Genomic DNA, 17,791 nt, shown 5'->3' on the forward strand with positions numbered 1-17,791 from the left:
CAACAACTTGGAGTATAATGAAGTTAAACTCTTTGATATTAAATAGAACTTACTTTTACAAAATTTTCCTTTGAACATACATTTTTTAAACTTAGGAACTTAAAGACAGAAATTATTCAATTGTATAATGTGCACATATATGTTTACATATAAACACACACAAATACATTCCTATACACCACATATATGTAAACATTCACAGGCACATAACACTCACAGATACTCTGCTCATCGCAAAGGATATATTTTAGCCCCTTGAAGCACCTTTTCTACATTACTTAAAATCTCTTCCCCCCTACCCTCACCCCCATCTACCTGTTCTTTCATCTTACAGTCCTCTTTCCTAAGTATGGCCTCACATTGCCTTGAGAGAACAGCTAAAGAGAACATACTTATCTTTAGAAGCCAAAAGGAGCAAGGCATTAGAAGGAAATGAATCTACACAGCAAAAGAGCATCACTGTCCTCAAAAGATGTTTACAGCATATCCAGAGGAGTAAGTACTAAACAGATAAAAGATGAAAAGCTTTTTCCATAAAATTTGAGAAGCATAGAGCATTTTTTAAGGCATGAGCCTCCCACCCCCAATTCAAGCCAAATGTCACAACAATAAAAAACCCACTTGGATTCTCTTCTTCCTTTACAAAGACAGTTAAAATCCTAATGGGAACGGCTCCAATATTAAAGACAAAGGTATTATGGATCACATAAAGACAGTATCTGATGTATTGATGCAAAATAATGCTGAAAGAGCACAATGAATTAGTGCACACGTTCTGTGAGCTGAAGATGGTGTATATGCACTGTTGTCTCAGAAGGAATACAGAGATGTCATTCTCACCCTTAAGCACCCTTTCAGCCCCAAAATCTTGGAAGCTTCAGAAAACACTTCAGCTAGAATTCTGCTCAAAGGGTAGTATTTCCTTTAATGGGACTCCCCATTGTGATTTCAAACCTACTACTTCACTAAATTTTTCTGATTTCCCACTTCAAGGTATCCGTTTCTAGACACCTTGTACTGGTCGATCTTTATGCCCCTCTCCTCGCCACTCTCTAATCCAGTTTTTGCTCCAGTCATTCACTCTTATGTTAATTGAGCTAAAGTTCTTATTCAGACTAGATAATGATGTGTTGTGCTCACTTACTGGCCAAGAATTCTCTCTCCTTTAAATCAAAAGTGAAAAGTGAATACTTTTACAAAAGTAGTTTTCAACCATGTGAAAGCCTAATCTTTACGGTTCTTCACCACTGCACTTTTCATTTGCTGTCATCTTCTTTTGTCCACCCCTTCCAGCGTTTAGCACAGTGGCTGGCACACAGTAGGTGCTTAATAAGTGTTAACTGAGGGGCAGCCAGGTGGTGCAGTGGATAGAGCACCAGCCCTGGATTCAGGAGGACCTGAGTTCAAACAGACACATAACACTTACTAGCTGTGTAGCCCTGGGCAAGTCACTTAACCCCTTAACCCCACTGCCTAGCCAAAAAAAAGGAGAAAGAAAAAGTGTTAATTGACTGTTCTGCTCAGCTTTGCTTCTTTCTCTAGCTCCAATGAAAGTTTGGCTCAGGTCCTGCCATCTTCAAGAAGCCTTTCCTGTTCTTCTTCCTCATCAATGATTTTTTTCCTCAAGTGTCATTTAGCCAGCATTCTGGTGAAGCCTGACTTAGCAAAAATGAAGGAAACACCAATGTTAAATTAAAGGTCTTACAACAACCCAATATCTTCATTTTTCAGAAGAAATTAAGGCCCAAAGAGTGGAAATAACTCACCCAAGATCATAGACAAGAACAGCTAGAATTTCTCTGCCTCCACTTCCACTGGTCTGTGCAGCTAATACCTGAAATATGATTGCTTTTTGGTGCAAAGAGATCTCTCTTGTTCTCAAAACTAAATTTCCTTAAGCCACCCCCCTCCACAAAGCACTCTGTAATACATCACTAAAACAAGTAAGGCTATGAACACCAATAATTAAAGGGATATGAACTGTAGAAAAATGGAAAAGCTATAATGCATTCATTTGTGCACCATATCCATTTTTGTGAGCTGATATTTATCTATTAAAGGGGTAAGGGCTTGGTATTGTACAAGGGAGGGATGTGATCAAACACCACACTTAATATTATGTAATCAGAATTTAAATGGGTACTAACATCCCTTTATATTGGATTATAATACATTATAACCCAAATTGCTGGACTGAGGTATAGCTGCTAAGCTGCCTACTAATTATCCAAGGCTCCCAACAGTGATACCTATGATTTTTAGATTTTCCTTTAACTCTTACAGAAAAGAAAAGAAAATCTTAAGGAGGGGGGAAAAAAAGCACAAAGCATTGTGCCCTGTCTCTTTCCTTCAACTTGGTCTTTGAACAATTTAGAATAGCACCCTGCTGTGTTAAGCCTTGGGACAAAGCCTGTCCACTGCTTATAATGACCATGAGGGATGTCTCTTTCCTCTTCCAGCCTCTTTTGCTTGTCCTCAGTATCCAATACAAAGCTCCATCTTAAATTTTATTTTCACCCCAGAGTCTCTTTCTCTGTCCACTCCTCACCCGTCTTCAATGCACTCAGGTGACACTGTGGGTTACACCTGCCCTGTCTATGCACCATCCTAGAGGATGCTCTGCAGAGCGTGCAAATGGAAGATTCCTTATGCCTGGTGAGATTCTCTAGGCATCATTCAAATAGGACACTGTAATGATGGCATCAATATTGGCTGATAACAATGAAAACAAAAATCATTTGATTTGACTGAAGCAAAAAGCATCTTTGAAGGGGCTCCAAAGGCATTTGCATAAGCTGAGATCATCTGGCACCTGGCACAACGCCAGGCCCAAGAAGGCCCCACCAAGGCCTTGCTTGAGGCCAGAAGTCCTTGCCAACTCGGTACAGCAGAGGAAAACGGTCTCTTCAAATCTCAGCGCTCACTGGACATGTCTATTTCCCTTCTACTAAGTCAGGAACGACGAGTGTGGCAGCTACAATGACACCTAAGAACAAAACTGGTTTTGATGAGGGGCATCAGCAAAGGCCTCCTGAAAACGGCAGCACCTAAGGTGAACTTCCAGTGGAGTCAGAGGTACCAAGAGGAGGCACAGTGACAAACCGAGTGGAGGTCTGCGTGACTATGGGCATTAATTCCATGGCATGGGGCTGCTCACAAAAAATAAAGGAGAACAGAAGCGGCTTTCCCAGGGGCCATTACCCTAGAAAAATGTTTTACCGGCCTTTCTGAAGTCTTACACCCCAAAATTGGGCTTGTAAAGTTATGTGGGGAGCAGGGACTCTCAGGCCAAGTATGGAAAGGTTAACAATAAGCCCTAAGTGGTAGGTAACAGGAGGCCAAGTGGACTTTGAATTCTATCAGTTAATACCTAGAAATATTTGAGTAAGACACACAGGAGTGACTCCTAGGGTCCTTAGCGTTTAACACTGCCTTGGCTCTTCTCTAGGACTTGGGTGAATAACTAGGATCAGATGAAGATGGAGATTCAAAAAAATTCCATTTTCTCCTTCCTATCCAATTATGGGATCAGCTTACTGTTCATCTGCTCAAATAGTCAATGAAGTCTGTGCTGTCACCAATTTGGGAGTCCCAAAAATTCAGAGTGCAACTCATGCAGGCACACGTGACTTCTGTTCACTTTCTCCCAAAAGTTCCTGAAGCTCTCCAACACAGAGGGAATCTTTCCTTGACCCAGATTCTGTACTGATTCCCTCCATTATAGTGGCAAAGAGTTCCTGTGAGCATACATTGCTCTCTTTCATGCCTCCCTCGATATTTATCAAGGGCCACTGAATAGATTTACATCTTCCGACAAACCTTGAATGATCTTAATGTATGGATGAAAGACACCTGGTTGTAAAAGAGTTGGTAAGATGACCTTTCATTGGATCAAATGTTTTTTTTTTGTGACCAAACAATAATCATAATGGGACAATATAGTCTCTAAATTTCAGTTAATTGGTGAGATGCTAAAGACATGGCCCATTTTTGACTATTGCTTGCAAGGCTACTCTTCAAGGATGGCCTCAATTCATGTACAGATGACTCTCAAAAATTCTGTATATCTGGGAAAGCAGGTCTAGTAGGTAGTTGTGGATGTTTTCTCAGTCCTATTTTTTGGGGGAGGGAGTGGTAATTAAAAAGGTCTGGGATTTTTCCATGCCTTTGGCAGCTTAGCCTCTTTTAAATACCTTGTACATTGGTCCCTTAGTACCCTAACAACTACAACATTTCCAGAAAGGATTATATATCTACATACATATATGTGTGGGTATATATGTATATATATACAGGCATATAAACAAACACCGGGTCCAATCTGGCTGCTTTTCCTGTCTTTGCTCCCTCCCAGAGCCTGTGCGATTAGGGGCTTAGTGTTATGGTGCCAGTATCCTTCATAGAAAAAAGTCTGTTGAAACTGTTTCCTGCAAATCTTTTCTCTTTTTCTTTTCTTTCCAGCCTTCCTTCTCAACTTCCTCCCATCAGAACGAATTGGCTTTTGTTCTTGAGTCTTTGGGGCTGACAGATGAGCACTGGCCTTATATCTTGCATGAAGCCAGGTCTGCACATAATTTCCCAGCCATATCTGAAACATAACTCTCCCTCATGTTTTAGCTCTCTATTATACAATGACTTTTTCCTTTAGAATGTAAGCTACTTGAGGACAGGGACTATCTTGCTTGCTTGTGTGTATATCCTCAGAGCGTGGACCACTGCATGGCACATAGTAAGAGCTTGATAAATGATTAGTTATCATTGCCTTCATTCTTGAATGAATATCCTTGGTATGACGGTGTTTCGCTGGATATCTTGCCAAGCTTTCTTTCCTTCCCCTTCAGGGCTACTCTCTGCTTTCTGACACGATACTGCTCATAATCATCCATTATCCTTTGTAAGATTTTACAGATTACATTCTAAGCTGGTGCTATGTTTGGCAATCATCTCTTTCCATATGGTCAATCAGATGTTTACTGACTAAGATGATTTCTGGGCTTTTTTGATCTCCTTGTAGCATTTAATTTACATTAGTTTAACTTATTTTATGCCACGAAACCAACATAAATTAAAAAAAAAAACTATTCCCAGTCCTGAGTCTGACACAGAAGATAGGCTCACTATGAATCTAAAATGGTAGAAGTTGGGCAAGTAACTTTCTTATTATGTAGATGGCGCAGTGGATAGAGTGCCAGCCCTGGAGTCAGGAAGAGCCCTGAGTTAAAATCCAGCCTTACGCTGACTAGTTGTGTGATCCTGGGCAAGTCATTTAGCCCTATATGCCTCAGTTCTTCTTTTGTAAAATGAGCTAGAGAAGGAAATGGCAAACCACTGTAATATCTTTGCCAAGAAAACCCCAAATGGGGTCATGGAGAATCAGACCTGACTGAAACAACTCAATAACAAAAATTCATCTTGGCAAAAAAAGTATTAGGTTCTTTGAATGGGTACCAAAAATCAGCAAAATTGGGGAAACATGGCCCATGCCTTTAAATGGCTCATGCCATTCAATCTTTGTGAACTTGCATTTCCTCTTCTGTAAAATGAGGATAAGCATATTTGTATTAAGTGTTAGGCATATTGTGAGGAAAATACATTGTAAATCTTAAAGCATCACCAAAATGGAAAATCTTCTGATAGCTGTGATCAGTGCCTTAACATGATTTAGTATTAGACATTAAAATGAAGTTTTCCAAATATTTTACTTTAGATAGTATGTCTTCTTTCTTTCTTCTTTCTTTCTTTCTTTCTTTCTTAGGCAATTGGGGTTAAGTGACTTGCCCAGGGTCACACAGCTAGTAAGTGTCAAGTGTCTCACCTGAGGCCAGATTTGAACTCAGGTCTTCCTGACTTCAGGGCCAGTGCTCTAACCACTGTGCCACCTACATGCCCCTTTTTGTTTTCTTTTTGGGGCTAGGCAATGGGGTTAAGTGACTTGCCCAGGGTCACATAGCTAGTAAGTGTTATGTGTCTGAGGCTGGATTTGAACTCAGGTCCTCCTGAATCCTGGGCTGTGCTCTATCCACTGCGCCACCTCCCTGCCCCAGTAGTATGTCTTTAATTTCAGTTTTAATCAGATCCAAAGGGTCAGCAATGCAACACGCAACCAAAAGAGCTAACGTGATCTTGGGTTACATTAATAAAGGCACGGTCCGGAAAAAAGAGGGGGCTGGATCCACTGACCTCTTCTCTGGTTAGATAACGCCTGGAGCTCCGCGCTCTGTTGCTGGCACTGCATTTGGGGAAGGACATATCCAGAGAAAGCATCCAGGATGCTAAGAGGACAAATGGTAAGAGGACCATACCGTATGAGGAACTGGAGATGTTCCGTCTTGGGAGGATCAAACTGGGGTTCGAGAGGAAGCAATCAGAAGTTACAGTAAAATTTTTAAGAAGTGCCACATCGAGGAGCAATTAGACACCCTGATTAATGAGAGAACAGAACTAGGTACAACAGACAAGAGCTGCTGAAAGGCACACTCAGTCCATAGGAAAAACACGCTAACGACTGGTTGCAAAAAGTAGAATGGGATATTTCAGGAAGTAGCAAGTTCCACATTATTGGAGGTCTTTACAAAAGGATGGATGACAACCTGTTGGGGATGTCACCTAAGGGATTCCTTGTTCAGGTACGCTTTAGATTAGATGTCTGCTGAAATTACTTCCAACTCTTAGATGCTGTGAATTTATTTTTGTACAATTATAAGAAAACAAATACGTAAACTCTGTGTTATTCTTTTGTTTCACAGCTATCTCTAAGTCACCATGGAAAAAGATGGCAATGACACACCTAAGCATTCTTTACTTTGGAGTCATTGGGTTCATCTGCCAGGGGACTGGGTATTTAGGTGAACAGGGCTCCCATTCTCTCATACAGTGGTCTTCAAATTTCTCTGATCATGCACCCCTATCAGAGTACTTATAACTAAAATATATGCATACAAATATGTATACATGTATCATGCGTTACTGTCCTAATATGTACATTTTAAAATATATTGATATTTTTTTCAAAAAGATGAGATAAAGATGAGATAAAGATAAAGCAAAAAAAAAATTAAAGATATTTTTGTATTTTATATTATTTGTTGAGAGGTACAAAAACTCCTGGGCTGGAAGATGGTCAAGGCATGCTTTGTTGCTGTGGGGGACTTATGGGCTGGGGAATTACTGCCGCCTGCCTATACAGCAGGTGCTTAAATTTCGGCTAATTGATTGCTGCTGCTGCAGTGGGGGTGAGGGAAGGGAGGACAGGGTGCTGACTTGCAAAGCTGGGCTCAGGACCACTAGGGTATGGCTGCCAACCCACCTGATGAGGAATGGAGCGGGCAGGTCAGACAGCACGGAGCAGAGGCAGGAGGAGGAGAGCAGCAGAGGTAGGTGGTCGCTGAAAGGAGCTAAACAGCCTGTCCTACCCTCTCCTCAGTTCTAATATTCTGTGTATTTTACTCCCTGGTTCCCCCTCTCCCTGGGGGATATACACACCCACCTTGGGAGATCACTCCTTTAAGGGCCCAAATGCCTCCAATTTTCCTTGTCTTTTACAGTTCTTGACAATTGCTTCCTGTTATGTAAACCACTGTGGCACCAGGGGAAGAATCCTTGCTATGCCAAGGTGCCACTACTGATAATTACTGAGTATGTTGCTAAAAAGATGGATATGCAACCAAGAGTCTTTTGCACAATGTGTATACCAACTTTCTATATATATCCTTATGATAGCTGAGATAAACATTATTTAACATTTATAAAGTGCTAACTTCATATTAGGAACTGATGAAATAACTCTCCCAAGTATAGCCAAGTACAATTATTTTTCCAATACACAAAATGACTTATAATACTTTAGATTAATTAATTTGCTTTTATGGGTGAGTTTTATTATTAAAGAATAGTTCACAATAACATGCCTCAAAAGATAGCTTAGCATGTCATTTTTGTACACAATCTATAGTTAACACATTGGACATTAAGGTTGCATACAAAATTTGCAAGGTCCCAACATTCATCTGAAAGACAGGATCAAACCAGACCATGAGCCCATTCTATTTAAAAGAAATTAACTATTCCTTATCTTTTTTTTTCTATATCTGTAATTATTACTATTGCTCTTAAAATACTGGTCACATTAAAACTTGCCTCATCACTAAATAGTCTTTTAAATCTGAAGAAGAGCCTGGTCATCTAGAGACCCTGTCTCTACTTTCACAGGACTCAAGATGCTTACACGAGACATCAGGAGGTAGGGGGAGATAAGAGAAGAGACATTAAGGAAAGCAATCACCTTCCTTAGCTCCTCCATAACCCTTGATATCAACAGGACATAAGTGAGGAAAGAAGGTAAGGACAGCAATGCCAATCAACGCAATTCTTCGCTTGTGCCACTGCTGCTAAGCATCTCACACAGGGGCTACAGATTGTCAGAAACTTTATTGCAGTAAAGGAGCCAGGGAAAATTTTTTTTACAAGCCCTGGCAACAACAATATTTAAGGATCACAATCTTATTAAGAAAGGTTCTTTTAAGTATCTTAATTCCATACCTCACAGCATCCAGTCTCTTATTCTGTCGAATGAGTTCAATGAACTCCTGAATCCTGAGGCTGAACTCCAGACAGCTCTGAGATTAAAGATAAGACAAGAGCTTACATACTGCATATCATGTGCTTTGATGACAGCCAAACCCCAAATCCACATAAAAGAACACATATATACATCTCCCACAGACATTCACACACTGTCAGCTAAATCTTCTGTGTATTTGCAGGAAAGGAAGGCCACTTGTTACCTGAGAATATGAGCCCTTAGAATTCTGGCAAGAAGTTCAAGCAAAAATGTCTACTTACTTGTCCTATAAGTAAGGAATATAGCCTAATGCGGATCAACTAATTGGAGAAATGAATGGCTCTATCCTTACAGCAGTAAGAAAGCAGGGTAGGGGTAGGGTGTAGGGAGTGGGTAGGGACAGCTCTGGGCTATAGACGTTCCATTTGTGTAGAAAGGCAATTTATTAATGAGGCTATTAAAGCAGAGGAGCAGGATTTCTTGATGTCTTGGAACAAGAATTGGAGGGAGTAGTTCATGCTCTGGCTGCTCAGCTATGCTTAGCATGTTCACATGGTCATGTTATCATTAATATGACTAGGAAGTCAAAATAGTGTTTGAATCTGGAGATTTGGATTATTTAACAAAGAATTTTTTTTCTCAACTCCAGGAAATGAAAAATAGCAGGAAAATTCTCTTCTAACTCCTACTAAAAATAATAAGGCTTTAATAGATACCCACCCAAATCTCCATAAGAAACTCCCAAACCTTTTCAGCTTTTAAAGGATTCTCTTTGAGGCTTAATGATATAAACAGGTGTTTCTTTAAAGAAATCCATCATTAGGTCACAAAATGTATGAAATATAACCTGCTGAAAACAAATACCCACAGCAGCAATTTTAGATTATAACCCATTATTTTAAAAAGTCTTGAGAAAATGAAAGTAATCTTTGAAGGCCTTCACCTCTCATTTAAACATTTTTCTTCTTTCACTTCTTTATCTGCATGCTACTTTTGAAGTACCACAGATGACATCAATAGAAATTTCCAAGAACTCGTGCATTTAAAAAAAGTAATTAAAAACAAGTAAAAACCCTTAACTGTTTGGTTTTAGTAAATCAAGTGACTTAAGTATCACAAAGAAAGAATCAAGGCTTATGGACTTGGAAAATAATACACTGATAGGTCACATTCAATCAAGTCAGGGTAATCTGCCCTTCAATTAATTAAACTTTTGGAGTTCAAATGTGTTCAAATCACAATACAAGAACGTAAAACAGAATTTTTTTCTCAAACCATGCTATTTCTCTAAAGGACTGGGATACTTAAATTCAAGATTCATTAAAAAGTGAGACATCATCCAAAAATTAAAAACAAAGTCTGAACTTGCAGGTGAATATCTTAAAATATTTATCAATAGCCTACTATCAATAAGCATACCAATCTTACTCTTTTGAAAAACAGGATATAAATTCCATATTGCATCTTCAAAAGCCATTGTAAATTGAAAATTTGCTTCTAAATATGACCAGAATTAAGACAGATTCCCTTCGATGCCTTATCATGTCCCTAATATGTTACCATTAGAATTTTTAGTGTTTGAGGAGGGGAGAGGGAAAGGAGTTGGCCATAACAAAATAAAGGCAAATCCTTTATTCTACATGCTCAAGTTAAAGAAAGTTGATGCTTCAGTATTATTTATAAGCTAAATGAATAAAGTTTGCATAAGATCAGGTATTTATTTATTGAATGATCTAGTATAGGGGTCTCCAACAGCTTTACTTGAAGCCTCTGGCCCCATACCTGGGACCTTGACAGTGATCTGATCAGTAACTTCTCTATTGGCCCCTATTTGGCCACTAGTCCACTCTTAAGGCTTCAAACCACAAATAGGCTGGGGGCTGGGGAAGAGAGGATCATGAGTGAATGTGAAACATTCTACATTTGAAGTGTGTGTTGCTGGCCCAGCTACTATAGGCTATGTCAAGCCTGACTACATCTGTGTCGTAATGCTTTTGCACACTGTGACGTACAGAATGGCTTACTTTTCTTCAGTGTAATGATTTTAGAATTTCAAGACACTCATGGCACTCTATGTCACTCTATGTAGAGTTGGGGTGCTCAGATCAACCGGCCCATTTGATTGCTTTTCCACTTTGGCTTTGTGTGCCTATTTCTTGACCTTCTCTGGATCCTATTAGCTTCAACTTTATTTCTAGGGTAAAAAAAGCAGTAAAAACACATATCCATTTTCAAAATACAGAAGCCATCAGTATTATTTGTATAGATGGATTTTACCTCTGAATTTTCCCAAGGTGAGTGCTACCAGTCAGCAGCATTTATAGAGTGCCCACTGTGTACTGAGTACTGGACCCCATTCATGGCCTTCAAAAGGAATAATGGAGAAAGCCAAAGGGCCCTCCCTCTTAGGAAAAGGAAAAAATTATGGTCTCTGCTCTATGTCTTTGGGGATCCAAGAAGCCCTGCTACACTTGGTATGTCTCTTTGCTGATACAAACCGCCCCCCTATCCCCAGACATGAAATGATTCCAAGAACAGAATTCTTCTTGTGAGTGATGATTACAAGAGACAATCTTTTCAGTAAAACACAAGCTCACTCCCTCTTCCACCCCAAACCCAGGATAACAGAAGGTGCTGAAAGGTGAGACATTTATTTAAACAAAGGTACAGTAACATTGCCCAATGAGCTCAGTTACTCTAATAGGAAGAAGCCTCCATATCTGATTTATGCTCTGGCAAAGCAAGGGTCATTTTCATGTTTGGGAAATGGGAGGTATCTTATATGTTAGCAGTAGTCTATATATTGAGTAGGACTGGGTAGAACTCTGCCTGCCTCCTATAAGCACCACGTTCTTTGCTCTGTATTACCTTCTATTCTCTCTGGATGTCTCTAGTTACACATACCTAGATTTCCTCAGTTAAGTATGGTGCTATAGCTAATACCTAAAGCCAAAACTGGCACAGGATTGAGCATTATAAAAAAATGAGAAAGGACAAAAGTTGAGGTTTAATAAGACTCATATTTTAAACAATGAACAGGAAATTACCTTAACTGTAGCTATGATTTTTCTCAAAATTTATATGTCAGTATTTAAATAATTATTGCCTATTTAAATTATAACAACTTACCTAATCCTTAAATGAACTAACTTCCACATATGCCCAAAATGCATATACAATCCTGGGTGTAGAGGGGTCATCATCTATGGCCACATAAATGGACATTCTAACCTTCTAGTTCTAAAATTCTATGACTATAACATCATGAATAAGTTTTGCACAAAGCATTTCTTGACCTATGATCTCATCTGACTCTTCATGAAGTATGAAATCTAACCTTTCCTTCTGTGTTTTTCTGGAATTCATGTTCAGTTCCAGAAATCACTGGATTAAAGATTTGGGCACTCTAGTCCAACCCTCCCTTTTTACAGATGAGGAAACTGAGGCTCAGGGAGGGGGAGTGCCCTGCCCAAAGTCACCCTGTTGTAATCTCCAGAGACAGGATTTGAATGCAAATCCTTTGATTGAAGAACCAGGGTCTACCCATTTTGTCATGCTGTTTTTAAGTATCTTAAAATTATTTTTAAAGTGCAGTTTAGGGCTTTATTACTTTTCCTTTCACATTAAAAAATTTTGTAAATTAAAAATAATTATGTTTTAGAAGAGGTACAAAATTGCAAACCAAAAATTCAGCTTTAACTTGATTTCCATGTTGGCTTACAATTTCCCTGCAGTTTCAAGTACAAATATCTACGTTGGGCATTCATGGAGCTCCTTGGGGATTGAAATGCTCAGTTTGAATGCAAAGGGCATAGGTAAATTCTCACAAGCTAACCTGAAATTTGCCCAAAGCAGTCAAGTAAGATTCCTCTTCTCCCAACTCTGCTCTTTCAGAGCTTTACCTAATAGATAATTAGGGCTTGCAGAAATAACTTATTTGGGGGAGGGACATTTTCTTTTCTGTTCCAGGTTTTCATATTATAAATTGGTGATGGGAAATGAAAGCCTTGAAAAGCCAGGTTCTTCAGGTATCTGCCATTTCTTATTGTTCGCATAAATACTAACATGACACAAGGGTTTCTTTTTTCTTTTCTTTAAACTGTAGAAGGATGCGACAGTATTTACATACCAATTCTGGTTTTCCTTTTAGGGTTTCCATAACAAGATCATCATTCTCTCTAGGGGAATCACTGGCCGATTTACTTTTGCGTCCCGTCTTCGTTTCGCTCTCGTTTTGACGGCCCTGAGTGACAGAGAATGTCACTCTTTCCTTGTCATAAGTGCACTCAGACAATGCTCAGACAATATTGGGGGGAGGAGGGGAGGTTAAAGAAGCGCTTAGTTTAAAAAACAAAGAACAAAACCTTTCCAAGGAAGGCAGGGATTTCGGTTAATGTCAGTTAAAAACAGATTTCTGCAAGCCCTAGAATGACAACGTATTTTAAAAAGCAAGTTTAAATATTAGAGTTTAATTGTAAATGACAAGTGTATCACGGTTCTTTATCTTCAGCTATTGGTCTGGAGAAAGCATAATTTCACTACTACCAGGCTATAGAATTGGTATTCTTGCTTGACAATTATATTTTAAGTCCATTTTCTAATATTTAAGACTACTCAAAAGCCACAGAAAGATGCTATGTATAACTTGAGTGCTCAGAATACCATTTTTCCGTATGTGTTTTGAAAGTCTGCCTTATTTACACACCATACAGCACGTTTGCAACATAATAAAAAACACTCTATACAACGCCTCATGCTCCTAGAAGAAACAGTGCTCTTGAGATTTAGTCAAGCTTTGGTAAAGGGAGGGATAAAGTTTTCATGTCATTTGATTATCTGCCAAAAAAAGAAAACAATACATAAATATTGTAACCCTCCTCTAAGTTCACAACATATAGGAGCTAAGGGTATCATTTAAGCCAACAGAAGATCTGTAAGAGATCACCATACCTTCATCTTCCTGAGTCTTGATTTGTTATCATGACACCAAGCCAAACAAGTCATGGTCTCCTGTCTTTCCAAAGATTCTTCCACTTCTTTGGCTGTCAAGAACATCTCAATGTTCACCAAGTCCTTAACAGAAAGAAAGAAAAGATTTTCATTAAAATAGTAAGAGAAAAAACAAAAACCACAACACACCCAGAAGGAAGAAGAAAACCAAGATGAAGTTGAGAACATTAAATGGAGTCCATTAATTTACAGTTAGATCTCCTAATAAACAGTCTTCCCTAGGTAGTAACAAACATTTTTCTTTTACAATGAACTGAATAGTTTGATGCGGAAAATTATTTTTAGAGTCATGAATCTGTTACATTAATGTTTTAAATACATTTAAGATCGTGTATTGCCTTCTGTTTAAAAAAACAGGTAGCAGAGCCAAGATGGTGCAGTGAAAGCAATGACTTGCTTGAGCTCTCCCCCAAACCCCTCCAAATACCTATAAAAAACGGCTCTAAACAAATTCTAAAGCAGCAGAACCCACAAAAAGACAGAGTGAAGCAAATTTCCAGCCCAAGACAATCTGGATAATTGATCGGAGAGGTGTATCGCGCCAGGCAGGGAGAGGAGTGCAGTGTGGCATGGGGGCACAGGCTGCAGTGAACCTGGAGCAGGCCTCAGGGGACTGAATCGAGGGCAGCTGTGGTGGTTTCCAGACTTCTCAACCCATGAATGCCAAAGACAACTTGGAAGGTCAGTGGGAAAAGTCTGTTTCTGCAGCGAGAGAAGAGCTAGGTCTCAGAGCCAGTTCCAGAGCGCAGAAAATGGGCGCCTGGGTGGTGGCTGTGTCCTGAGCTTCCAGCCCACAGACTGACAGGGAATTGAGTGACTGATCAGAGGGGGATTGCAGGGATCTCTCTGCCAGTGCTGAGTCAGGAATCTCTTGCCCATGCTTGGATCTGGGTCACAGTTCTGGGCGGTGGTCGTGGGGCAAGGAAGAGCGCTGGTGTGGTGAAGCTTGCAGTGGCTGTGGAGAGAAAACTTCCTCACAGTTCCAGGACAGAAAGGAGTGCTTGTGGTCACTAATAGACCAGAGCACAGTCCAGGAAAGGAGTAAACACCTCGCCCCTTATCATACCACCTTGCAAGAACTGAAATTTACAGGTTTCTACAAGTATCTCTGAAAACAGCTGTATAAACCCCCAAAGCTTGGGACAGTACATTCTCCACATTGGAAGCAGACTCTTGGCTTATTTATTTTAATTTTTTTTCTGATTAGGCAATGGGGTTAAGTGACTTGCCCAGGGAAACACAGCTAGTAAGTGTTATGTGTCTAAAGCCACATTTGAACTCAGATCCTCCTGAATCCACAGCCAGTGCTCTATCCACTGCACCACCTAGTTGCCCCAAGACTCTTATCTGAACAAAGAGTTTAAAACTCAAGTAACTGGCTGGGATCATGAGCAACCAGCGCAAAAAGAGTCAGACTATATTATCTTACTTTGGTGACAAAGAAGATTAAAACATACAACCAGAAGAAGACAACAAAGTCAAGGCTCCTACATCCAAAGCCTCCAAGAAGAATATGAACCAGTTCCAGGCCTTCAAAGGGCTCAAAAGGGATTCTGAGAAGCAAGTAAGAGAAGTAGATGAAAAACTGGGAAGAGAAATGAGAGTGATGCAAGAAAATCATGAAAAACAAGTCAACAGCTTGCTAAAGGAGACCCAAAAAAATACTGAAAAAAATGACACCTTAAAAAATAGCCTAACCCAAGTGGCAAAAGAGGTCCAAAAAGCCAATGAGGAGAAGAATGCCCTAAAAAGAAAACACTGACCAAATGAAAAAGGAAGTCCAAAAGATTACTGAAGAAAATACTTCCTTAAAAATTAGAATAGAGCAATTGGAAGCTAGTGAGTTTATGAGAAATCAAGACACTGTAAAACAAATCCAACAGAATGAAAAAATAGAAGACAATGTGAAATATCTCACTGGAAAAACAACTGACCTGGAAAATAGATCCAGGAGAGAGAATCTGAAAATTATTGGACTATCTGAAAGCCATGATCAAAAAAAGAGCCTAGACATCACCTTTCAAGGAAAACTGCTCTGATATTCTAGAACCAGAGGGCAAAATAGAAATCGAAAGAATCCACAGATCTCCTCCTGAAAGAGATTCCCAAAAGAAAACTCCTAGGAATATAGTAGCCAAATTCCAGAATTCCCAGGTCAAGGAGAAAATATTACAAGCTGCCAGAAAGAAACAATTCAAGTATTGTGGAAACACAATCAGGATAACACAAGATTTAGCAGCTTCTACATTAAAGGACTGCAGGGCATGGAATATAATATTCTGGAGGGCAAAGGAGATAGGATTACAACCAAGAATCACCTACATGGCAAAACCGAGTATAATCTTTCAGGGGGAAAAATGGTCATTCAGTGAAATAGAGGGCTTTCAAGCATTCTTGATGAAAAGACCAGAGCTCAATAGAAAATTTGACTTTCAAATACAAGACTCAAGTGGAATGTGAAGAGGTAAACAGGAAAGAGAAATCATAAGAGACTTATTAAGGTTGAACTGTTTACATTCCTGCGTGGAAAGATGACATTTATAACTCATGAGACTTTTGTCAATATTAGGGTAGTTGGAGGGGGAAAAAATTTTAAATATATATATATATCTATATATGTATATATAGATATATATATATAGATATAGATATACACACACACATATATATATACATTCATAGGTAGATAGATAGATAGAGGGCACAGGGTAAATTGAAGATTAAGGGGCCATATCTGGTGAATAAAATTAAGGGATGAGAGAGGATTATACTAGAGGTAGAATGGGGTAAATTATCTCACAAAAACACGGAAAAGAAAAGGCTCTTACAGTGGAGGGGAAATAGGGGAAAATGAGAGGGAATGAGCAAATCTTATTCTCATAGGATTTGGCTTAAGGAGGGAATAACATACACATTCAATTGGGTATGGAAATCTGTCTTACCCTACAGGAAAATAGGGGAGAAGGGGACAAGAGAGTAGGGGGATAATAGAGAGGAGGGCAGATGGGGAAAGGGGGTAATCAGAAGCAAATACTTCTGAAGAGGGACAGGGTCAAAAGAAAGAATAGAATAAATGGGAGGTGCAGGATAGGATTAAGGGAAATAGAGTTAGTTTGTCACAACATGTCTACTATGGAAGTGTTTTGCCTAACTGCACATGTATAACTTAAATTGAGTTGCTTGCCTGTTCAATGAGGGTGGGTGGGGAGGGAGGGAGAAAATTTGGAACCCAAAGTTTTAAAAACACATGCTTTAAAAAAAATGTTTTCACATGCAACTGGGAAATATGAAACGCTGTCCTAGAGGAAAACAGAAGGGGAAGGGGATGAGAGGTGGGGGAGAGATAGAAGAGAGGGCAGACTAGGGGAAGGGGTATTCAGAATGCATACTATCTTGGGGTGGGGGAGGAGCAAGATGGGGTGAAAATTTGGAACTCAAAATCTTATGGAAGTAAATGTTGAAAACTAAAAATAAATAAATTTATATTAAAAAAATTAAAAACAAAAAACAAAAACAAAAAACCAGGTAGCAGTTAAGTATATTCATGCTTGACAATGAATCATTTTTTCCCCACTTCATTGTTTCACAATATTCAGGGGTGGGAGGGGCCTTACATATCACTTCCTTCAATGCCCTCACTTTCCTCACATTTACCCTGTGAAATGAATAGTGCAAGTATGAACTTTGATAGAAGAGCGCAATTAGGGTTGAAGTGACCAATCCATGACACAGAGCAAACTTCTGAGAAGCTGTTTAATTCAGAGTCTTTGGCCTCAGTACTCAGCACGCTCTTCAATTCACCATTTATTTCCTCTAGATTCGGCAGCTCTTAACTCCCTGTCCAATGCTTTGCTGTATTAATTTAACCTCTAATTATGAAATTTTGCCATGGCCTGAACAATCCTCTCTCTTAGTAGGAGGTTGGATAATTGATGACTTCTGTTTCTGAATAAATAATAAAAATTTAAGGAATATTGATTCAGTACCTACCACATACCATCTTTGGCACTGTAACTACAAAGATAATAAATGGGAACTCTTAGCTCAAAGAATTATATTCATGAATTTCTCATTTTGATGAGTCAGTAGATGCTCAATAAATGCTTTTTAATAGCCTAGAATGCAAATATTTTCTTTGGGAATAATGACACATATAACAAATCCAATAAATTAGTCTTTTAAAAGAATTCTCCTTAACAACCTAGATTCTGTGATTACTAA

General features: G+C 39.2%; 1 protein-coding gene across 3 annotated transcripts in view; it reads right to left on the minus strand.

Annotated features, from left to right (window-relative positions):
• Window positions 1–17,791, minus strand: part of MAEA (macrophage erythroblast attacher, E3 ubiquitin ligase) — a 141,345-nt gene that overhangs the window by 35,114 nt on the left and 88,440 nt on the right. For 2 of the 3 annotated variants that reach the window (XM_078148745.1, XM_020992257.2), the window contains exons 4-6: window positions 13,511–13,633; window positions 12,690–12,803; window positions 8,539–8,615 (exon numbers count right to left, since the gene is read on the minus strand). In XM_078148745.1, coding sequence (XP_078004871.1) covers window positions 8,539–8,615; window positions 12,690–12,803; window positions 13,511–13,633 — 314 coding nt within the window. The remainder of the gene's footprint in view (window positions 1–8,538; window positions 8,616–12,689; window positions 12,804–13,510; window positions 13,634–17,791) is intronic. The other variant, XM_020992258.2, reaches the window with a different exon arrangement.

This window comes from Phascolarctos cinereus, unplaced genomic scaffold (assembly GCF_003287225.1).
Source record: "Phascolarctos cinereus isolate Bilbo 61053 unplaced genomic scaffold, phaCin_HiC Scaffold_9;HRSCAF=440, whole genome shotgun sequence".
Lineage (NCBI taxonomy): Eukaryota > Metazoa > Chordata > Mammalia > Diprotodontia > Phascolarctidae > Phascolarctos > Phascolarctos cinereus.